The sequence below is a fragment of the Anneissia japonica genome, unplaced genomic scaffold, assembly GCF_011630105.1.
Source record: "Anneissia japonica isolate Jap-2015-1 unplaced genomic scaffold, ASM1163010v1 scaffold287845_len271631_cov178, whole genome shotgun sequence".
NCBI lineage: Eukaryota > Metazoa > Echinodermata > Crinoidea > Comatulida > Comatulidae > Anneissia > Anneissia japonica.
Window position 1 is genome coordinate 23330 of NW_022735743.1, and position 25455 is coordinate 48784.

The 25455-nt window shown below is 31.9% G+C and overlaps 1 protein-coding gene across 1 annotated transcript in view; it reads right to left on the bottom strand.

The window, feature by feature from the left end:
• Positions 1–24976, bottom strand: part of LOC117116678 (serine/threonine-protein kinase PAK 5-like) — a 35424-nt gene extending 10448 nt beyond the window's left edge. The window contains exons 1-5 of the mRNA XM_033260764.1: positions 24971–24976; positions 18053–18257; positions 11672–11800; positions 10207–10451; positions 9013–9226 (exon numbers count right to left, since the gene is read on the bottom strand). Of these exons, the coding sequence (XP_033116655.1) occupies positions 9013–9226; positions 10207–10451; positions 11672–11800; positions 18053–18250 (786 nt within the window). The 5' untranslated portion in view covers positions 18251–18257; positions 24971–24976. The remainder of the gene's footprint in view (positions 1–9012; positions 9227–10206; positions 10452–11671; positions 11801–18052; positions 18258–24970) is intronic.
• Between the last annotated feature and the right edge of the window lie 479 nt (positions 24977–25455).

Here is a 25455-nt window from a genome sequence, read left to right on the forward strand (position 1 = left end):
CGTGTCTCATATTATTTGTTATATTTTTATTATTCATTATTTTCACTTGACTCGCATAAATAATTTTGTTCGAAGAACATTAATATGCAGTTGTACTTCGCAGCATTTCACTTGCAATTTGCAATTTCTAGTAATAAAGAATATATTTTAACTTATGATTATTTATTCTTTTTTATGCTGCAGTCACTTTCAATACACATAAACATTAAAGGAAAGAAACAGAGATGAGCTTTTTGTATAGGAATTTGGATAATAGTATTGTTTTTTGGAACAAAAAGACAGTTCCTCTTCAATTTCGTAAAAGTGAAAATGTAAATTAATTAGGTTTTGTATCAAATGTTAGAGTCTCATTTCCATTATTAAATGTACTGCTGCTACAACTTCTAATATTACAATCTGGACACAAATTTTAACAGAAAATTTAAAAAAAAATATAGCAGATGTATTTGTTATTAATACCTGACAATAACATATTAGTAGTGACTCATTATATTCCTTCAATAATGATGAAAATATGCTCGTTTTTTACACAAAATTCTACATACACTATATGCTAAATATACATCTTTTGTGCTCACCATATTACAATATTTATATAAGAAATTGGTTGTAATATAAAAATTCAAGATAATTATGGTCGTTGTGAACAGGAAAACTTTCAACTTTGCATATCGTGGCATTTAGTGTCCCAAAATCTAAAATTTATCTTGATATCAGCTAAAATTGTATTGCTACCTGTACATGTTCTACATATCTTCTCTTTTATGTAATTTTCATGGTGTTTCTTGGATTATTAAGTTTTCCCACAAGCAATATGACGGTGTTGATTTGTGTTTTCTTGATATCTAATCCTTGTTTCATCATGCAATGTACATCCAAATGCAAAAAAAAAAACAAAAAAAAAAAACCACCACATAACATTAATGATATGTGTCTATGCTGAGGTAAAAACACATTATAAAGTAAAGCTCTGTTAAGATTATCAAATTTTCTTTGACAAAAAATTGTTGTATGCCCATATATAGTCATGATGTGCCTATATATGGTCATGATGTGATGTCATCATGACCATATTTAGGCATGTCACATGTGTTTGTCAAAAGTTTTGACAGCTTCAGTGGTAAGAATACAATTAGTTATTTGAATTATATATTCTATATTTAAGTAAGTAATTTTAATAATCTTGGTCTTTCACTTTTTACATTTTTAAACTTATATTTTTATACCATAGCTAATCATGTAGTTAAATTTAGTTTTCTGGGGCTCCAGATATTTGTCATGTTGACTTTATTGCTTTTGGTACCCCAAGGCGCTTGTCTGAATAAATATATGAAATAAAATGATATTATGAGCTTCAACTGAAAAGAGACACACATATCTATTCCAATATTTCTCGTAAAACTCTTACTATAGCCTGGAAATCTATACAAAGATTTTTGTAACAAAGCCTATAAATCAGTGAAAACCAATCGGTAACTTATTTGATCTTTATAAATGAACAATTCAACGTTTTAAGTGTTTTTCTAGATTTATTTTATAGCAGACTCCTAAATCCTGACTGCCAACAAATTGCAGCTTGAAGTGGCTCTCATCATATGGATTGATTTTATAATTAATTTGAAGCCAGAATGCATTACTCCATGCATACTGAAAATGAAAACATTCTGAGGTTTTCACCATTGATTGGCTATGATGCAGAGAGTATAGTCATATTTAAACTGTACATACAAATCTACTGATCTGAAAATGACCACATGGTCATGTGAGACAATCACATGACCACAATCACATGACTACATGAGATTATCTTGACTACATGATCATTTAAGAGTAGAATATCACGACCACTCCAGCCTACATGACTATATATCATGTGAGATTATCAAATGCTGTGAGACTATCACATGACGACATGTGACTATTTATTATATACCTAGGTATGACTATCATATTTTAAGCAAAATTTGCATGATTAAATATACAGTAAAACAAAAATTATCCTAGATATTCTATTAATCAGTTCTTTTGTAAAATATATTTTTTAATAAAATAAATATATGAAACTTGTCTCCTCAGAAAGTGCTAACAACATGCAATGTATAATCGATTCATGTACAACGAGTTAAGATGTGTGAAAATGTTTAACAAGGTGTAAACCCAATAATTGCTTTAGCTGTTACTACCATACTGTAGATCTCTCACATTTGTACAAACAACAAGATGTCAACGTAACCTATTTCTCAAATTGCAATGCTTATTCAACAAAATAATTCACTGACCAAACTAAATAAACATTACTCCAATCGACAATAAACACAAGACTAGAGACCTGGTTAAAAGTAAAGTGAAATATCTATATCAGACATCTCAAATTATCGGTAGAGTATACCTCTGTGTTAAGCTATGAAAACTTGAAAAATAAATTCAGTATTTGGATTGTTTACAGCTTCATATCTTTCAGCTGAAATTTATGACAAAGTTCCTTGCACCATACTCATACACAGGCTCTTAAATTGTATGGTATTCAATTTAAGGTTTGTAAATCGGTGACAACTTACTTATTTTGAGCTGTACAACACTGGATGGATACAACTGATTGATTCCTTCTTAATTACTATTTAATATTGAGGATTTTAATACCATTTTTATATCGAAGTTGAAATATTAAGATATGATAATCAAATGGTTATAGTTTATAAGAAATTTTCAAATGTTTGTATAAATGTAACTTAATGTGTATTTCCATCACTGTGTGTAGTAAACCTTAAACATGTGTGCATTGCAATGCTGTGTACAATTTTCCCATGCTTAATATGCAGTTGGCATATCTACGAGAGAGCATGGGGGTACATGCTTCCCCAACTAAAGCTGGCATCCACCACGCATCCCTACTGGAAATTTCCTGGGCAAACAAATATGCTTACAGTAGGTATAAATCACCAAAAGAATATAATTTCATTTTGCCAGCTAGGCCTAGATCCCCCTTAAATAGCAAATAAACATTGAGGCCCTCACACTAACCTCCATTCCCTCTCATTCGCCCCAATGTGAATGGAATAGAACGCTCTACAACTTGCATGCATCTTTCAACTCATACAGCATTATAACAGTTAGCATCTTACACACGTCTCCATTTTTTAATTAGCTTGCTTTGCAAGGAAATGTGAGGATTAGCTTCAGTTAAAAACCAAATATCAAAAGGAGTTGTATGTTCCAACATTTTAAATTCTTAAGAATAAAAGTCTATAAAGACCATGCATTGTATAACATGAAATAATATATTTCCAAGCATTCCATTTCTCAATTAGCAATATTTTATTTTCTTAAAAAATAATATCTAATATAAAACTATTCTAAAATATAAGTACAATTTGTTATATTTTAGTGTTTTGATTTTATTTTTTCTGTACTTCATCACCTTGGGATAAGCAAGATTTATTTTGCTTTCTCTTTCTTCTACTTTCTGTTTCCCATCCCCAAGTGTGAGTTAACTGGAGTAATCTTAGTTTGATACATCATCTGAACTCTAATGTTTACTGTACATTATTATTTATTTAATATTTATTTAATCTTTATACTGTGGGAATTTTAGTCGCACATCAATTATTTTTGAATGTGGTACAGTGTAAAACAGAAACATTAAATCCAGGCTTCGGAAGAACAACAAGTTTTGATATGATGTACAAATAAATTGGGTGTTTAATAAAACACTCATGAATGATTAATAACATACAGATTTTTAAATATTTTATTAAATTTTTAAAAATCATTTTATTAGCTTGGCTTTATGAGTGAAAAAACAATGGGGGAAAAATTAAAATCAACAATACTTGATCATAAAGGGGCAGATCAAATTATTTGAGTTAAGCTTTCTTGAATAACAAATGACGAAGATATACTGTATGTCCATTAAACAAACTCTTCATCCCCAACGGCTTAAGAAAGAACACTGTCCATTTGTTCAATTGAGAAAAGGGGATTTGCATATCTGAGCTATAATGTGTAAACTAACAGTGAAAACTAAAATGATTAGCTAACAATTAAGTCTATCTCTACTGTACAGTATTTCCATAGTAATCAGCTGTACAGTACATCATGTTTCATAGTTTGTTTCATATTACAAACAAGTTCAAATAGTTTTTTCATAGCATATAGTATAAACAACAGAATGTAAGCACAACTTTCTCATCATTGGTATTGCAGTTATCACGACTACAATTTGGTCTGAAGAAGAATCTGATTTACAGTACCTCCCACAATGAAATTATCTTTGTAAATTTCCTCCAGCACTGAACATAATATTTATATACACAAAATGTAGCCCAACAGTGATTGCCTAGAGGTAACAAAAACTCTTTCTCCATGTCTACTTGGGAAAATGTGCAATTGATGTGAGGTTGCAAAAGGTAAGTTAATTAAGATCTAAATTAATAATTTGGATCAGAGAGAAGTCCAATTTGTGGAAGAACAATTACACACACTGTGAGTTTTTGACAACATAATTACAAAGTGCAAAGCCATATTGGGAAGTTATTGTAAAGGTGCGAATGAAAAGTGCACAATTAAACAGCCTACTATATGACAATAAACACTGTGAATGTACACTACATGCACAAAAACAAATGTTCATATTTTGAAATTAGTTTTAAGAGAAAGAGAAATTAAATTAGATGTTGACTAAAATTCTTGGCTTTCACCTACAAAAACAAGCTTATAAAATTATTTTAATTCTTCCTGTGCAAAAGTTTTTGTAACAGAATTTAAACAAAAATAACACATTATGTCAAAAGCATGTATTTGTAAATCTTAAGTAAGTTTTGAATAAAATTTAAATGACAGATTTCTGAGCATGTCAATGTTAATGATGAATTACTTGTTTAAAACAATACCTAACAGTCTCCAAGGTGCTTTCACACTAACTACACACAAATCAAGTTAACGATAAAGAATTAATGTAAATCATTCTAAAAGCCATGTTGATCATGGGCCAACATTAATAGCAATTCTCACCAGTATATGAAATTACAAAATCCAGAAGCAATTGACCTCACACTCCAAGGGTTTATTATTGATCCTTGTCGACTGCTTCACATGTTCTTACACTGATCAAGAATCGACAGTGAGTCTATACCTCAAGCATTTATAACTGATCCTGGCTAACGATTCGTATATCTTAACTGTGAAACTTACCACCAAAATGTAAATGATTGGGACGTGATCTGCGACATTAAAGTAGAAGTTTCGTAGACAAGTAATCTTACATTGTATCCTGTTAACTTTATTATTTCCTGGCAACCACTTTATGACTTGCTTCCGATTAAGCATGATGTCAGATACTTATTGAAGTAATTAGACGTTGCGGTAAATGGCAGAAGTACGCAGACTTACACGGGAAACAAACACTTTCACCTGAAGATGTCATCATTTTTTAGATTCTAATTGGCTAAAAAAGTATTTAATGATTTTGAAAATTGTTAATGTAGAATTTCACTAGCTTAAATTGTTGATCTGATGTTCTTATCTTAAGTGGGGTTGCATTCATCCTTTTTATGTATGATGTATTACAATAATGCAGTAAAATTACAATAATAATAATAATAATAATACAATAATATAACAACACTAACAATAACAATAAGAATATATAGTAATAATAATTAAAATAAACAAAACTATAGTAATTTGGTAATAATGATTAACAATAACTTTAATTCGATGGCTACTGGCTCTCTGGTAACGATCTGTTTCCCACATCATCACATTCACAATACCATCTGTGCTTGCATGCTTTACTCAATATTGAGGTCCAGTGTAATACCCATATAGTTACACATAGATATGCATAATAAAATGTAAACATTCTGATTGATACATTTTATATATATTTTTAATGGTTTTTGCATTGAGATTATTTAATAGAAATATGCTAACCTACAACTGAGGAAAAACATGAGGGAATAACAGGAAAGGTGTGGCACAAATATCCTTGGAAATAAAAAGAAAAACCAAGATCTTTCAGCAACAACAGTGAAAATTAATGGTTTTTAAGAATGCTAGTTGTCATGGTAATGTATGCCTGAGGTTTGGGTTATGCATTTTTATGTCTTTTTAGAGGCAATTTATAATAAAAGCACTGTACACCTATGTACATCTTTATACTATAGTTCTGTATTTGTTCGCAATGAAATAAAATTGCATAATTATCTATGTGCTATCCTACATAATACATGAACAGGTCCTATGTGTTACTTGAACCATGGAGCTTTAGGACAAGAATAGCACCATATACCACAGAGATCATCAAACTAAACTCAATTGACTGACATATGTATTCATGGATAAAGTAAACCTTGAATCCTGCAAGATAGATAAATAATCTGAAGTCATGTTGCCAACTTTCTCTTTCCTTTGTTATTTTTTTCAGAAACTAAAGAACATGGAAAATGCACTTCGACCCATCTGTCAAAATGAGGCTTTATGATTGGCTGTGAAGGAAATATGACACCCTAGAGGATTGAACTTGATCCATCAGATTTACAAGTAAAGCACTTTGACAATAATTTAAAATTCCATTTTTATATTCGGAGATACATAGTGTAATAACAATCTTTAAGGATACGGAGCTAAATTTAAAACAAAGATTAGAAAATTTTAAAGTAACATATACTTAAATATTTATAATACAGTATTTCATATTATTAGAATTTAGTTATCAAATCTGATTTTGTAAAACCAAAAATAAAAAAAGATGAATAAAAATATGTTGGGTGTGACAAATACAGACGAATGAGACAAGCCTGATATTAATGGGCCGTGGGCAACAACAGAGCGATAGCATATCAATTTAGGGGAATATAGATATACCGCCTACATTTATAAGGAACTCTAATAATATCCAATATTTAATGTACTTAATCAAAATTATGATTATTTTCCACCAATTAAAATATGCATAATTCATTATTTTCAACATTTGAAGGGTTTCTGGATTTTTAACATAGGAAATATATTTAGCATTATTCTTAATATTCAATCTTTTCAGCACAGAAATTCAACTACCATTTCCTCCTACAGATTACACAGAAATCTTCTGCATGAAAAAATAGACCAATCAATTACTCAGAATAAAATTGTCTGCCATGCTATCACAATGGATACAAGCTGACCCAAGGGGGTTCACATGACATTTGCCTAAAAGGTTGATCATCCCATGTGCAAAGTTCTGCACATGTTGGTCTTGAATGCAGCATTGATTTCAAACACTTCCTGTCAAATATAATTATGGGATATTCAGGGCCATACAGGAAATCATGTATTGGCTATACAGTGGTATAGTAATTTCTAATATTAGCTTATAGGTTAAAAATGTCATAAAAAGAATGTAAACAATTATCCTAAAACAATCATAAACCACAAATCTACCTTATCCAAGTGAATACAGTATGGAATAAGATAATCTATAACAATGAATGACAGTTGGTAATGATGATAATGATGATAATACTTGCATTACATTATACAATGAATATTGAGATGATGCTGTTGATGAAGATGGTGATGTCATAATATGAGGACAGATGATGATGATGATAATGATGATGATGATGATGTCATAATGTGGATGGATGATGATTAGGAAAATGATGATTATGATCATGAATGATAATGAAAATGATGGTAATAATTATGATGATAATGATGATGTCACATAGATGATGAATGATGACAATGATTATGATCATTATAATGAAGATGATAAAGATGATAAAAATAATATTGTTATGGTGATGACAAAATATCATTTAATAACTTAAGCACAATTTATCAAATCAGTCTATTTTATCAATTTTATTTTAATATTTATTAAATTAATATTAGGATGTCTGACCCATAACTGAAATATGGTGATATTCAAAATACCATGGATAAAAAAAAGTTCAGTGATCCATTTAGAATTTAGATGTCAATTTGTTTCAATTCAAGTATTTCTTTCTCTTGGGACGAAAAACGTGTCAGAAACATTCTTCAATAAGAATTTGAGCAATTTTGTCGATTCTACTTTAGATGAACGATTTCACCTATCCTTTGCTCATTTATCATATTTTTTTTTTCATTTTGCAATTGGTACATTAAAAACTAATGGAGAGTGTATAATGGAACAATCTTCTTCAATAAGGTTCAATTTTCTAGACAAAATAGAAGAATGACTGCGGTTTCACAAAATTACAATAATGAACATGTAGAAATCTGACTTTAATTACCAGATAATAAACGAGTGTGTGTATCAAGATATGTTAAAAATCATTTAATTTTCTGTTATTTCCCATCCGTCTTACTTTATGCATCAATAAATTCACTTGGTTATTTCTTCATTTTGTGCTTTTATTTTTTGCCTTTCTTTCCCATCTAACAGCAAGTATGCTGTATAAGTATATGCATCTTTTCAGATTTCACAAGGTTTAGATTGTTTATAATAAAATCTCTGTGGCGATCTAGCTTGTTACAACTTTTTTCTAATTATTAAATGTTGTAACATTTTCTGTTAAAGTGGAAAGAGAATATGCAACTCTGTTTTTGAATCCGTAGTTTTAACAAAATAAATATGAGTCCATGTGCAAAATTTCCAAGCAAAAGAAGCAAGGATTTGCTAAACAAGATATATGATTCTAATATAACGTCTTCTTGGATCAAACAGGCTTACAAGACTTAAGTAGCGGTTAGATATTAGTACATAAACCATAGCTAATAGACAACGTTTCCCCACACTTCGTATAAATATCTTATTTATACAAAGGAATATATATTTTCTGTTCATTTCAGTTTCATGTTGTATTGCTGTCTTTGAACAGGGGCGACAGTGACGGACTTTAAGAGTTTCTATGTCGTCCCTTGGCCATTTTTATGTACCTGTAACTTTGATTTATTTACTTTCCATGCATGTTTATAAATGGTTAAATAAATGTTGAAGAAAAAACAAAAGAAATGAAAAAAAAATGCAAAAAAAACACATACCTTTGATAATTGTCCCTGTGACTGACTACGGGGTGCTGTGGGGTATCCCCTGGGTTCAGAATTTGACTGTGAGTAGGGATAGTTTTGTTGATGGTACGATGGATTTGATATACTCCTTGGTAATGTTTTAGGACTACGCTGAATTGGTGGAGGAGGCCCTCTATTGTTGTATCCATTCTTTGTATCCTGCCATCTGTCTTGGTCTCCATGATACCTGAATAAAGAGAATCCGATTAATGATGTACTGTATTGTGTTTAAAATCATGTGACATGCCAATATCTGTTAGGCTGTAGTTGGTTGATTGTCTGGGAATGTTCATAAAAAATAAGAAATATAAATACTAAAGGGCATAACTGGATACAAAATATGAGCATAAAAGTGTGAGATCACTATAAAAGTGTATGAGAGTTGAGCATACTGAGTGTTAAAACAAAGAATAGGCTGAAATCCTGTAAGATAACTCAGGTTATTGACAGACTTTAAAATAAAAAAAAACACTCAGTAAACAACACGAGCATAAGGGGTTGCAAAACAGCATCAAAGTGTGAGATTACAATAAAGGAGTATGAGAGCTGAGCATTCTTAGTGTTAAAACAAAGAACAAACTGAGATCCTGTGAGATTCAATAACTCAGGTTATTGACAGACGTTAAAAGTAAAAAACACCCTGTAAACAACACGAGCATAAGGGGCTGTAAAACAGGAGCATCAATTTGTGAGATTACAATAAAGGAGTATGAGAGTTGAGCATTCTCAGTGTTAAAACAAAGAACAGGCTGAGATCCTGTGAGATTCATTAACTCAGATTATTAACAGACGTTAAAAGTAAAAAACACCCAGTAAACAACACGAGCATAAGGGGCTGCAAAACAGGAGCATCAATGTATGAGATTACAATAAAGGAGTATGAGAGTTGAGCATTCTGAGTGTTAAAACAAAGAACAGGCTGAGATCCTGTGAGATTCATTAACTCAGGTTATTGACAGACTTTAAAAGTAAAAAACACCCAGTAAACAACACGAGCATAAGGGGCTGCAAAACAGGAGCATCAATGTGTGAGATTACAATAAAGGAGTATGAGAGTTGAGCATTCTGAGTGTTAAAACAAAGAACAGGCTGAGATCCTGTGAGATTCATTAACTCAGGTTATTGACTTTAAAATTAAAAAACACTCAGTACACAATGCGATCTTACCTAGATTCTTGATACCGTTCCCGTTCATGGCCACGATCGTAAGTACTTGAGGTTGTATAATAGCGTGGGTCTTGTGAGTTTCTGTACCTTTCTTCGCGTGAATGATTTTCATGTGTATCTCTGTTATCATGTCTCGGTGGTAATCTATTCCTATGATCATATGAACTGGGGCGATCCAGGGGTGAGATTGGTTGATGTCCATCATTGCCCTGATGCCAGTCGTTCTTCCGAACAACATCTGGAACCTTTTATAGAAAAAAAAGAGAATAAAAATTGGTTCAGAAGTCAGTTAAAGTTCATGGTTTTATTTGAACTTGTTTTTTATAGGTTATCTGATATGTTATATTGACTCACTGAGGAAAGTAGTAGATCTTCTACTAATCAAAAACATTATGCACTCCTGTTAATGTACATGACACATTGTGACAACTATTACCATTGATACTACTTTTAAGATGAGTTTCAAGTCGGAAATCTCAAGCTCTGTACACACTATCAAATTTTCTTTGACAAAACTGTTGTACGCTCATATACAGTCATGACGTGCCCATAATGTATATAGTCATGATGTGGCCATATATAGTCATGATGTGCCTATATATGGTCATGATGTGCCCATATATAGTCATGATGTGCCCATATAGTCATGATATGCCTATATATGGTCATGATATGATGTCATCATGACCATATTTAGCCATATCACATGCGTTAATAAGGCCTGTCCACACTATGAAATTTGATTTTACAAACACAACAGAAATAATAAAAAAAGTCATGGCTCAGGATTTGAAGTGGAGGGTATGGGCAGGTTTGGTAGGTTAAATGTAATGTAGGAAGCATCATAATAGTTTGTGAGGCCTCACCACGAAATGTGACACATCGTTGGTGAAATCACATTAAGATATTCACCAAAATAGGAAAAAGTCAAAATTTTTACAAAATTTTGATTTTAATCTTTTTGAATAAACTTGATACTTATACTTTATGATTGTATACTTTTTAAGTGAATTTTCAATTCTAAAACAGAGTTCTTTGCACATACCCTTTAATTCTAGTCCTATTATTTGTACAGGTTAGTTTAGTCTTTGAGTCAGATTTTCTCAAAACGCGGTTCTCATACACCTAAACTTTGAATGCTCACATTTAAAGTTTAGAGAACTCACATTTGTTATATTTGGGGTAAAAATAAACGTTTTCTTTGTTTCATATTATTTTTAAAAGCACTCTGAAATTTTTACAGGGCAGTATAGCAAGCATTATTAAATATTATTATCAATAATAGAGTTTTGAGTTTTAAATAAAATGTATACATTAATTTGGGAACAAAAACATAATTATTCATGCTTCAATTATCAAGGAAAATAGTTTCTTGTTTTTAAGTTTAAAAAAAAAATCAAAATGTTAAAATGTGACGAACATTATTTAAAAACTTGTAAGTAGTTCATCTTTATATTTGACTTACACTATCCTCAACAGCTTTCCTCCTTATCCTTGGTGGACTACGACTCCTGAGAGAATTCGACCGTGCAACACTTATTCCGTTGGTCAATCCTTTCGGAAGTCTATTTAAACTAGGTCCTCGAACAATAGTCTGTGGGAAAAAAACATAAATCAGAAATGTGTTATATATAGTTTTTATTTATTAATAAATTAAAAATAATAAAAAAAAGTATTGATTTGTACTATGGGACAGTTCTAAATACTTCCAATTAGTCTTTATCTGGCACCGAAACTTTAAAAAATTTACTACTGTAAATCTAACATTTACATGTACCGGTACTGCAAAAGCAGGTAAAATTTTCTGAATATTTATATTATTGGTAGATATACTGTAGTTTGGTAGTAGTTATTGAAATTAAAAGAAAAACATGAGCAGCCTCAATAATTTATTCAAGCTGTCTATGGATGATATTGCTGGGTAATTATGCTGGTACTTGATGAGCAAAATTTCAGTTTTGATTAAAAATACTGTGTACCACCTGTGGTAAAATCTGAAAAAAAAAAATGTTCCAAAATTCAAGAAAAACTTGGGATTACTCATGCAAATGGCAATGTCTACTGAAAATGTAATCATCCTGATTTTGTCAATTGAGTGATTGGCTATAAATATGCACTTGCAGACCATTATGTTGTAGGAACAAATTTGTCTGAGCATTTTGTACAGTGCTAGTACTACTGTGTATAGGTACTGTACACCAAAAGGCTATATTCATACACAGCAACTAACGGTTAGTAGGATTCAGATAAATAACATACGCGCTGACCCTTGCATTCATACACAAAACTCCCGATCCAGATATCAAGAAAGATGACGGTGGGATCGGTGGTTAAAGATAAAAACATGCTCAACTTGCTAACGGTTACTGTAGCTCCCGATTCAGATAGAAGGCTCTAGTGTGAACCTAACCATAGCTTCAACTACCAATGTGAGAATTAACACTTTTGAAATTAGAGATATTCTTTGGTGAGAATGAGAGTACAAACTCAACATGAATACTTTATGTTTATATCAGGTGAGATACTGACCTGGATACACCTGCATAGAATCGGTATCCAGGTACTGGAAGTACATCATGAAATAAGCCTAATGATGGATTCCATCCTTTATTTAATTCCCATCTACAGTACTGAACAGCAAATAAGTGGGCAATTACAAGATACAAGAAAACAAACTGACCAATCAGATGCTGTTGTTTTCACATGCAAAGAAGACCCTGGCATTTGTGGGATTATTGCATTAGGATTCTAGGAAGGCAGGCAATAACAACAACCATACTTTCTAATAATATTATTGTTGTCAATTTGTAACATTAAAAATAATTGGGTTAGCTAAGTAATGATAGCAAAGAGAATTCTAATCTTGATATTGTCAAATAAACCTTTTAATAGATTACGGTAATCAGGATTCCTGTATAAAAATGTATTAAAAATCTAGATTCCACAAAAAGAATGACATGACACCCTAGTGTAACATTGCCAACTGACATCTGTGTGAAACAATCCACATTACATGGATGTGAAATGTCGTACATCTAAGTGAATAATTGGATTTTTTAACTAGAATTTTTACCTTGCGAGTCAAATATTTTTTTATTAAATCTTGGATAAATTGTTATGATGTATAATTTATTATAAGATTACCTATTGCATTGATGTTTTATTAGATTTCATCATTCAAATTTGCCACAAAAATTAAACCAATTTATTAAAAAAATTTCCAGTCTTAAATGATGTTGATTTAGGTCTACAGGATGCTCTTTTTCCATAAGTTTTGACAACTTGTTGAAAAATATTTAAGCTATTGTTATTTATCATTTGTTATTACGATTTATTAAATTATTAGATTAGCGCAAAATTTGAGTAAATAACACTCATAACAGAGAGAAACAAGTCGAAAAAAGACCAAGAGTAAATTTATGTGATATTTTTTGTCAACAGGAAAGAATCTGTATGCCAATGGCTAACAAACATTCTGGGAACAGTGCAGGAAAACAAACAGAAGACATCATCACAGCATGTGATTTTGACTGATTTTCAATCTAACAATATATTTAAAGCATTATTTTGAAGTACCTGGATTAAAAGCACACCCATGATACACACCACCAACACACCTTGAACCCTCTACCACCTTTCAAAAGCCCTCTTGTTACCTGCTTTTAAACACAACTGGTACGACCCTTAGGCTAGGCAGGCACAACACGGTGCCATACAAACATTTTACTGCAAATTGACAAAACCACAATCCTCACTTGAAAGACTTGTAAATTGGATATTTGAAGTTAAATTTAATCTTCCAGTAGTACAAAGTTTAAATATCTCTTTTTTATGTTTTTGATTATAATGCAAGTCTCAATAATTTAAATGATAAGTAGGATGTTTTACAATTTGCAAACTTAAGTAGGACTCGTTTAAAATATAAACTCTTGCTGACACTATTGGCAAAAGTTCATCAAACAATAATAACTTAAGGAACAATAAAGTATTCAATGTATTTAAAGTGTAAAACCTCAAATGTATTGTCTACTGTAAGTCAACCAAATTTTCTTGCTTCTTGGTATTATTTGGTATAAAGCACATTCAAATATTATTATTGGGAAAATTTAAGAACATGATGCCCCTAACCTCATTACCATTAATTATATGGTGTAAAGGCATAGGAAAATTGCACTATTCACTATATAAGGCTCCTTAACTCTATCAAAGAATAGAAACTGATGAGGGAGGGAGGTTTTTTTTTTTTTTGTTTTTTTTGTTTTAGCCAACCCCGAACTTATTTTACAGATGTTCACAAGTAAATCATATATAAAAAGTCATAAGCAAGGAATCAAATTTATATTTTAAAAAAAAAGTTTTTGTTGTACCAGTAAACACATTTTCAAGAAATCCTGAGCTTTTAAATTGAAAAGATGGAAAAACGACCGTTTGAAATAAAAATATATGTTGATTGAAAAAAAAATAATAAAATCAGAATTTCCCCAAAAGTGATGAGGGAGGGGGTGATAAACTAATAATTTTTTAAAATTGATTACTATAATTATTGGGAAACTTTAAGAACTCATGCCTCCTAACTCCCATCAATGAGTGTACTGTAGAATTTGTATGAGGTCCAACTTCCCTGATTTTGTATACACGCAATGAAACTTAAAAAAAACATACTATCACAAGATAGGAGGGAGCCCCAACAGAATTTGAACAGAGTTCGAAAAGACCCCTTTTGAAGGACCGCCTTTATTTTACAGTGTTAGTACTTTTTGAAATAGGATTATGTTCCAACCAAACCCAGAGGGTCAGACCTTTTGAAGTTCTATAACCTTTGCTCCCATCCATTCCACCCACCCTCCATCCATTCCACCCACCCTACCTCCCTCCCATTTTGAATCACTGCAACTGGTACTGTATACTCTACAATGGCACTGAAATTGAAAAATTAATGTTAAACTATACCAAGATGCAACTCCACTACATTAAATGCATAGAATTCTAGCGATACACTTTTCTGTACTGTACCGTAGAAAAGACAACAACTATATTAAATAATCACCTTGAGGTGGTCTCACAATTTATTAGCAATTTATTGTAGTATTTATCATGTAACCTCTCAATCAAATCCTCAGTGTTTATATTTCGTTTTAAGCAGTAATTTTGTAGGTCTTTGAAGACACACAGCCAATGTGGAAAGACCACCTACCTACTTAAAAAACTCTAACTAAATATTATCATCATAAAAATGACAAATGAAGAATCACTTATTAAACAAACCTGTTTGGGAATCAGGTCATAGGCATCGAGAAACCCAGTTTATAGAGTACAGTACAGTATAGTACAATAGTGTACAACGCATTTTGTTTAAATGCCTTTTAGCTTTAGTAGAAAAAGCCCCACATAAATATAGGTGGTGTTCTATTTTTTAGTAGGTAAAAGTATGGATAATAACCCCGAGTATGCGATCATCCCTTAAACAAATCATACATAAATTACAATCTCAATTTAAAAGTTAATCTCAAATTGTCATCACATAAAACCATCATTTATATTAATAAATTCATTACATCCACAATCATCTCTCGAATGGTTTTAGAGTACTGTATCTACAACTCCCTGATTCCCACTCTAACTAGTCAGGCCCACTTTTTAAGAGGAAATATTGAAAGTCGGGTGAATGCAATGAATGAACTGTAGAAAATAGGGCACATACACTAGAAATAAGGACCCAACAGAGCTAACTACCACTGCCTGTCACCTACTCAGGGACAACCATCAATCAAAGTGCCCATGGCAGCAAACTTGGCCTTTCCCTATTGTATGCTTTACCACGATTCTGTACATAATACTCCATAGATTTAGTAATGATTATTGAGTCCTTATTAATTGTACCACTTCCTTATTTGCAGATGACCTTTTTCCCATTTTTTCCGTTCTCACATTCATGGCTCCCCTGGTTCACACTCTGTAGGCCTGCTTCAACAGATGAAGACCCACAAGTGGATTTGAATAGTGGTTAAGATGCTTGCCTTCTAATCCCAGGATCCTAGGTTCAAATCCTGTGACAGTAGGACTTTTTCTCACAACTACAAACAACTCACACTCCCTAAGCCTGTACTTATGCATATATATATATATATATAATTTATTTTGTCATTATTATAATATTATTGCTGTTGTTATTATCATTATTATTATTATTATTATTATTATTTGTTTTAACTGGTTCATGTCTTAAAATTTGTTTTACAAACCTATTTTGAACTCCTACCGCACACTTATTTTTTCTTCTTTCTTTTTCTCTCGCTATCTGCTTTTGTTTAGAAAATGTAACTTTAATTGTAATATTTATCGTTAATTAATTTATATTTTATATGTGTGTGGTAAAAAACAATAAAAACAAAAAACAAAACAAAAAGCCTCATGAAGGGACTTAATAGTATTAGCTCCAAATGTTTTAATTTTTCTATCAAGCTTATCAAACCTGCTCTTGAAATTTACACTTGCTCAGTGTATGGGCAGTCTAACATATGCTCTAGAATAAACTTCAAACCAGATTTGTTTTGTAAGCTCTGACCTAGAATCTTGAATCTAGTATTACCTGCTTCACAATGTACTCTATATTGTACCCTCTGTGACCAGACTTTTATGGTGAGATTCCTTACCTCAAACTGTCTTTCTCATTTTGCTAACTCTCACAAATTCTCCTTCAGGCCAAAACCTTTGTTTTGGTGAAAATTTTGACAATGATTGAGAGAAACCCAATTCGTTTGTTAATGTCACCATAGTTACTCATTTTTGGCACCTGTTCTTGAAATATTCCTAACATGTGGTTGCACCGACTTTATTAAAAAAATATATATTATATTTACAAATGCTGCTGCTAGTTGGAAATGTACAATGGAATAATTTCATAGTTTCCTAATGTTTTCTCAGTGGTGAATCTATTGAAGTTGACTATGGACATTAAGAATGAGCCTAATTTGACCACCAATTAGAAAAATGGGCTCCTCTCCTTATGTTATCTTTTCAAAATCCTTGTTTTGTAGTCCTGCTGTAACCATAAGGACAGAAAATTACTGGTAGTGTTGCTTTCATTTTCAATGAAAATATGAATGGCATCCATCCAGAAAGCCAGGAATATTTATTTGTTTATTTAGGTACACAGTACAAACACAATCAGTATTAAGTGTAATGTAGCTAAATGCTGGAAATTCTGCGTCATAAATTGAAATGTATAGTACAAGGCTGTCAGCTATATATAATTCCTCAAATTATATAATAGTCAAGTAGAAATCTGATCCCCATCTCAACTATCATGCCTGAGCTGAAGTAGTGTCCCCTTCCTCATAATCACCAGGGGCGGATTTAGGGCCCGGTCCGGACCCCCTTCCCCTTTTTGGAAAGCAAAAAAAAAAAAAAAAAAAGAAAAGAAAGGAAAAGAAAAAAATTTGATCGCCCAAAGCGCATCAGAGGTTATTTTCAGGAGACCAGAACACAGCATTTTCTTGAGGGCATGAAATGTATCAGAATAATTAATAGGTTAATTTATATTCACTATGTTCTCATATGCCAGATCATTTTTTTGGGTCTGCTATCTGCTCCATACAAATTACACAAATGGTACTAAGCACTGTACTGAATGAATTACAAGAGGACAATAAAAGCTTTCATTAACTAATTTTAGTACCATAAGTAAATTATATTACAACCAACAATTCCATAACAATGTTTAGCCTCCATTACGAATTACTGTACAAGGCAGTTATTATGTTTGTGTGTGGGTGTTATTCATAGTGTTGAGCCTTCCGAAAATAGAAAACTCACAGGTGTCAAAACTTTAAAAAAAAACACTCACCTTATCTACCTCAACAGGTGTAGTGTGAGCTGCATCAATTATTGGTTTTGGTCGGCTGTCCTCAGCGCCGATAATGTTTGCCCACTGAGGTGGTAGTCCTACGTACTTTCCGGTACGATGGTCGAAACCACAGTGTATACGATGTTCAAAATTAGATGGAGGCGAGATAATCACTCGCTTTCTCCTTTTCTTGAACATTTTTTTTCTGTGGAAAAAAAAAACAAGATATTTATTGATTGTTAGCAATTAGCCTACTAAAAAAGTTACTCTTTTAAAAGTGAACACCATATTTGCACAGTTGTACATTTTAGGGAGATTTATGCACGCCATCTTACTATACATTACAAAATGAATCTGGATGTTTAATTTGTTGGCATAAAATGAATTATAAGGTACAGGCTCTTGACCATCAGAAAGTTCCTTCTAATTTAATTTTTTATTTATTTATTTATTATCCCAGCCAACAGCAAACATAAAATTCGCCACTTACAGGAGGGAATTTACATCAACCTAATGGTTATATGAACAGAATTATGAAGAATCGACATCATCAGAACATAACCATCTACCAGACAAATCCATTCATGCATGAGTGACTCAAACGAACATTTATATTGAGTTAAGACTTGGTGGGGAACAGTTTTGATAAATTTCAAGTCATCTAGCCATAGGCAAGTCTGTGTAGATCATTCGTGTTCTTGCTAATCTTTTCTGAGATCAAACGTAGCATCAACTTTATATGAACTTGCTATGTTAAGCCAATCATAATAACAGCTCAGGACAAGAACCTTTGATGTTTGATAAACACAAGGACTTGTATACACCAAGGTGAGAATGCTACGGTGTAGGACCAAATGCTTTGTAGTTTGTCCACTTCCATAAACTATGACTAAACATTGACAATAAATAATGCAAGGTCCATACTATTCTTTCACAATGATCTTAAACCTTGCAGACCAACAACTTCTCAAGTTTATTGCTTTAGGATATACAAAAATTATATAATTTTATCAAAATATTTGTTATCTGTATATTATTAATGTGTGCTTAGTGAATAACAGGAAAAACCTTTGCCAAATGCTTCCACAGTAGAGAAAATGAAGATAACACAAGCACTGAAATTTTTATGCAACACTAATATCTGAGCTCTAAAATTCTTTACGCAATAACCCTGCTTCATTCCCCATACACGAGAAGGCTCACGCATTCGGTGTGAGACTCACACATTTGAGGTCTGTCTCAGGCTCTCACGCTTAAGAACCTCAAGTATAATATTGCCTATAATAAAAAATATGTATAATTTGTAGCTCTCTCGCTAAATATTCATCATCTTTGTACTTAAAAATAGGATTGCTTTTACTATTACACATTCGAACACAAATAGCCTAAATGGTGCATTACACTGGGTTTAAGTTGGGTTACTTTCTAGTTTAAGTAACTCTCTCACCCAATCAAATGGAGCTGCCTACATGCGGGGCCGGGCAATACGTTGCAAGTTTTAAGTTTTCTGGCAGAGTATATCATGGCAGATACAAATTTCTCAGAGAATCTTACAATAAAGTTGGCAACAGCCAACTAGAACTTGTTTGATTCCTCTTCAAAAATGTTAGGCCAAAAGTGGCAACAAGGATGTAACAAAGAACCCGGCTCAAACTAAAAATGTAAATACACATAATTTTTTTCTTCTGATATGTCTCTTTCAGTATTACCATGTAATTTTATTTTTTTAATGGTATCTCATGTACTTTTTAGTCAATAAATTGTGATGGGGTCAATTTCTCTTAGTTTTTCGATCAGATGAGATCAAATTAGCTGCATCAATAGGGTCATTATAGTACAAACTGCCAGTGGGATATCGTGGACAGCAGAAATATGCATTCTAAAAGAATCTACAGTACAGGCACATTGGAAGGTCTAGGTAGACTACGCTTATAATTTTGATGCTGAACTATAAATATTCTATGTATGGCCTAGTTTTTCCAAAACTGCAGAAGTTAGGAATCGACTTTTGGAAATTCTTTTAGCAGAATAAAGATTCATTCTTTAAACTCAAGACATTACTGCATGTCAGTACACTTCCATTGACCTATTCATGATATATTCATGTGTTAATGATGCATGGAAAGAAACTGATGACAGAGAAGTTAGATGTGAATTGGTTAGAGATCAAGTGATTCACTGCACTAAACCCTGCTGGGATTGTAGAACTGTAAATGGAATAAAAAAAAATGGTGAGAAACTTTACAAAGACAGTCAAATGTTTATATCAACAAATATGAAAGCTGAAAAGCTACTGTATCTTTATCTGATGGCAAATTTAAATTGTTTAAATTTCTTCCACAACAATTTCACATGTCCATATACAATACCTGTCTATTAATCATACACAGAATAAAAATCAATTCATGGGAACACCACACCAGCACTACCAAGTCATCATTTGATACCAACTTAACCTAGATTCTGTGAGATTACTATTTCGGTAAAACAGTATTATCGAACGATGTCAATTTAATCATGTAGAGCAGACATGCCTATATCTAAAGACTTCTAAATAAGTAGAACAAAACAACTTGAATTGCATAGTAGAAGTACCTTGCAATCACAAAATATTTAACAATTAAAAAAAATTAAAGCAGCACTTTTGAGACCTGTCTCTTATACACATCTAGATGTGTATAAGAGACAGATAATCAAAGGCTACCCTGCAGAAAGCTATCATTAAAACAGGGAGTGGAGAATCATGAGGTGGTACCACTACTTCAAGAAGGTAGATTCAAAGAAAGTCTGAATGTGGGCTGAATGTTCTAAAAGGGTCCAAAGTATGGGGTGCTTCATGGAACAATAGAGGTCAATCTGGCTTAGAGGTCAATCTGACTTAGAGGTGAAGGACTGACTCCCAATTCTTAAATTTCAGTGGACAATGTCTGGTGTCCTATAGTACCAACTACAGTATTATTTCAGCCTCTATACATATTTTTTTTTATAATATTCTGTGAAATATGAACTAAAGTTTTCTGGTATCTCGGCCAATATTACAGGTGAACAGAGTTTGGTGACCATATAAGGCTCCTTTGCTTCAGACTGCTTTTTAAAATTAATTAACCTAGATTTCTTAGTCAAGTTTAAATAAGATCAAGACATACAACATTTACGAAATAGCGGCTAGTGTTGTTACACCAGTTTTAAACAAATTCTTAAGTATGATTGGATTTTTTTGTAACATATATATGGATATGGACAATTATATCTAATTTATTTATAATATTTGAACTTTATTTAATGAGGATGACCCGTGCAGCTCACCATTAATGGAGACCTGATACAATAGCAATAATTCAGAATGCAAAACACAGCAAGAGCAACAAAAGAAAAAATAAATAAATTAAAAAAATAATAAAATAAAATAAAAAATAATGAATAAGCTGAAGATTCACAAAAAAAAAAAAAATCACAATAAATATTCTTATATAACAGAGATATACCTATAAAATATTTTGAAAAAATAAATGCTTTAAGTTTTCTTTTTAAAGTGGCAAACAATGTGCATTGGCAAAGTTCGGTGGTAAATGAGTTTATACACATAGGGTCAAAAAAATCAAAGAAACATCTACCAGATTCTAATTTATGTTTTGGAACCTTCAGGTCCCCGCGTGCCGCTGCTCTACAGTAATTTTCATTGAACGATTTGGAAGTCTGTAAAAAGTCTACTAGTAAGATATTCAGGGCATTTACCCAGAATTAGAAATTAGTTTAAGACTAGTGTAACAATAGCCACTACATAGTAGAATTTTGTACTGCATATATTATATAAAAAGTAAGTAAAATAACTTGTTTTTTATTTAAAATTTTTGGATTAATCATACACAGAATAAAAATCAATTCATGGGAACACCACACCAGCACTACCAAGTCATCATTTGATACCAACTTAACCTAGATTCTGTGAGATTACTATTTCGGTAAAACAGTATTATCGAACGATGTCAATTTAATCATGTAGAGCAGACATGCCTATATCTAAAGACTTCTAAATAAGTAGAACAAAACAACTTGAATTGCATAGTAGAAGTACCTTGCAATCACAAAATATTTAACAATTAAAAAAAATTAAAGCAGCACTTTTGAGACTACAGTACTGTAACTTGAATAGTATTTATTCTCTTGCTTCTGTCCATACAGTGAAATCACTAGTAGACTGTACAATGTCCACTGAGTCTGTGTGGACGGAAGCTACAGAAATTCACAGGTTACCTGTAGATTTAAAAGTGCTGCTTTCATTTTTTTTATTGTTCTATAGCAGACTAATGGAGCTACACTTTGTATTCATCATAAAATATATAGAAAATTAAATTATATTGAATCTATTTCTTTTTCCTCTGTACTATTCCATAGGCCATAAATATTTTAATACATAAATAACTTTAATATACAGTAGTAGAATAATTTTTAAAAGTATTTTGTTGTTTGCTATTTGTATTTTATTGTTGTACCACTCTACAGACTTAATTTACAAAATACAGTAAGCAATCGAATTTATTAAACATAATTTTCATCTACATCAAATTGAATTGTTTTAAAAAAAATGGCAAATAGTCTTAAAACTGGTAATATCAGATTCAGAATAAAAATAAATGTGCAGGCCTTACTGTATGACATGGAACTAATAGTAGGACACACTAAATAATAATCATGCATATAGTTATAATAAATCTTACTAAAGTAGTATAAAATTAGTACATTAATATTTGACCCCCGTTTCTAAAATCAGGTTACACTGCTCTCATTCTCAAACTCAATAACAAAACCAGAAAAAAAAATCAAACCACACATGAAAAATAAGAAGCTTTTATAGAATGTTGTCTGAAAGAAACCCACAGGCTTAAGTCCATTAAGTAATACACTAAATTGTTAAACCCTCCTTGAGTCCCAGTATTACCTCTTACACAGTGATATACACACGATAGAGTAAAAAAAACCCAATATTTATTTTCCCATTAATAATACTTGAACAAAGTGTGTATGAATACAGTATCAATAATCGTTAACTACGTGAATGCACATGGCTGGTCGTGATGCATAGGCTTGCCATGTGATCAGGCACTGTAGTCTTGTTGTATTACTTGTTAGTATTACTGAAGCATAAATGCTCTATTTATTCCGTATCTAAACAATTAAAGCTGTTAAAGATTAACCAGGTGGTGGCCTGGTCTTAGCTTCATTACTGCTCCTCATTGTATCAGAATACAATTTTTTCTTATATGAGGCAATAGGTTCCCACCTGTCTGGGGAGAAATAGTCTTTTTTGGGGAAAAGTATTAAGTCTGTTCAATGAAAATACTTGGATATTACATATTGAGAGCGGGATAAACCATGATAAACTGACAAATTCACACTTAGTAGGTAGTCTTTTTCACCTTTTCACCTCTTAGGAAAGCAGTCCTTATAGCTTTACATCTGTCAGGACCCTTGGTGTTATTTTTGACCAACACCTTACTTTTGAGGAACATGTTAGCTCTATATCCAAGTCTGCTAATTACTACGTTCGTAACATTGGCAAAATCAGGAAATTTCTTAACACCAATTCGGCTGAAATACTGGTTCATTCACTGGTATCATCTCGGCTGGATTTTTGCAATTCCCTATTAAAGTAGCTGGCATTCTGCAGGAATTGCACAAGCGTTTAAAACGCATTCAGAACACTGCTGCCCGTATATGTACCGGTGCTTGGCTGATTGGCAGCCAACTTCATTGGCTGCCAATCAGGCAACGTGTTGCATTTAAATTACTTATTCTGACCTTTAAAACTCTTCATCTGAATGAAACATCATATAATTTGCGTTCATTGACTTCCCGATATACTCCATCTCGCTGTCTCTGATCCTCCTCTCAAAACCTTCTTTCTGTCACCAAATACCGTACCAAAACCTACGGTCAATGTTCTTTTACTTATGCTTCTGCCTTTTTTTGGAACCAGCTTCCAAATTACATACAGTAACTTCTTCCAACTCTATTTGCAGAAAGAAGGAGAACTCTTTTGACTTCATTTGCAAAATCGCTATACAATTCTGAACGCTACTCGCATATGCTACCTCGCAGACGTATTGACTCAAACGTTTCACTCAGAAGAGTAAGAAAACTCCAAGGTCTCATTCCCAAACCTAAACGATATAAGAACTCTGCAATCCCCTCTATAATAGGAATTCTTAATGAACTTTATTCATAAACTTATAATAATTATCGAACAGATAGTAATTTTGAATTGTATTTTGGAATTGTAATTTGAATTGTATATTTTAATTGTAGGCCTAATTATGAATTGTGTATAGTAATTTTTTTTTTAAATTCCCTTGTAAATATAACAATTTCAGTCTTTCCTTTGTTTGACTGCTGTTATATATTTTAATGTTTTATGATTGTGCAATAAAAATACCTTAATGAAATTACAAATCAAAATTTCAATGAATAGTAATAAATAATAAATAAATAAATAAACAATAATAATAATAAAAATAATAATAATAATAAATAAATAATAATACAGTAATAATGATAATATTATAACTCACTAATATTATAAACAGAAGTGTGGAGAATGCTGTTATTTTACTTACAAGGCCTAGCTTCTTGATTATGAATAATTAGGCAATGTTGTACAAAAATTTCTCTCAATGCAATAATTCTTCAACTTTGATTTATTGTTTAGATTAAAATTTGCAAATAGGCTTAGGCTATTTGTATTGGTTTGAAGATGACCAGCATATTATTTCATAAATTAAAGTTTACGAAGTCATAGGCCTAAAGACCTAGATACAATTATAAAACTTTCATGTTATTAATATTTTTATCATTCATTTAAGGCGAAATTAACATATTATCGCCGACGATTCACAAACCTACTCTGTCCGCACAACCAACCTTTCTCCTCTGCAGTGTTGACTCTTAGGAGCCACATGCTATATAGAGTAGGCTGCTAGCAACTAGGTATAGCCCTAGGCCTAGATGATAGACTTTCAAAACAAAAAGATAATCATAACGAAAAAAAAAATAAAGAATCGTCCTCACTTTATCTTCTCGAAATAATACAGCACGTCACTGATTAATTAATTCCAAAGTTAGGTAAATATGATTATATATGATATTTACAATGATATGTTAAAATCCCATAATTGAATTGTCCTCATGAACAGAATAATGAAAGAAAGTTTATGCAGCATCAGTGTTTTATAAAATTTTATAAAGCTATACGCGCGCACGCTGTTTGGTGACAACATGGCGCCCATGCGCCAAGTTGGCCAAACTCTCTCTCTATCTCATAGAGCTATTAAACAACTAGAGTGCTGACAAGATGGCGGAGCAATGCAGAGTTGTGTATGTGTACCATCCAAGATGGCTGCCGTAGG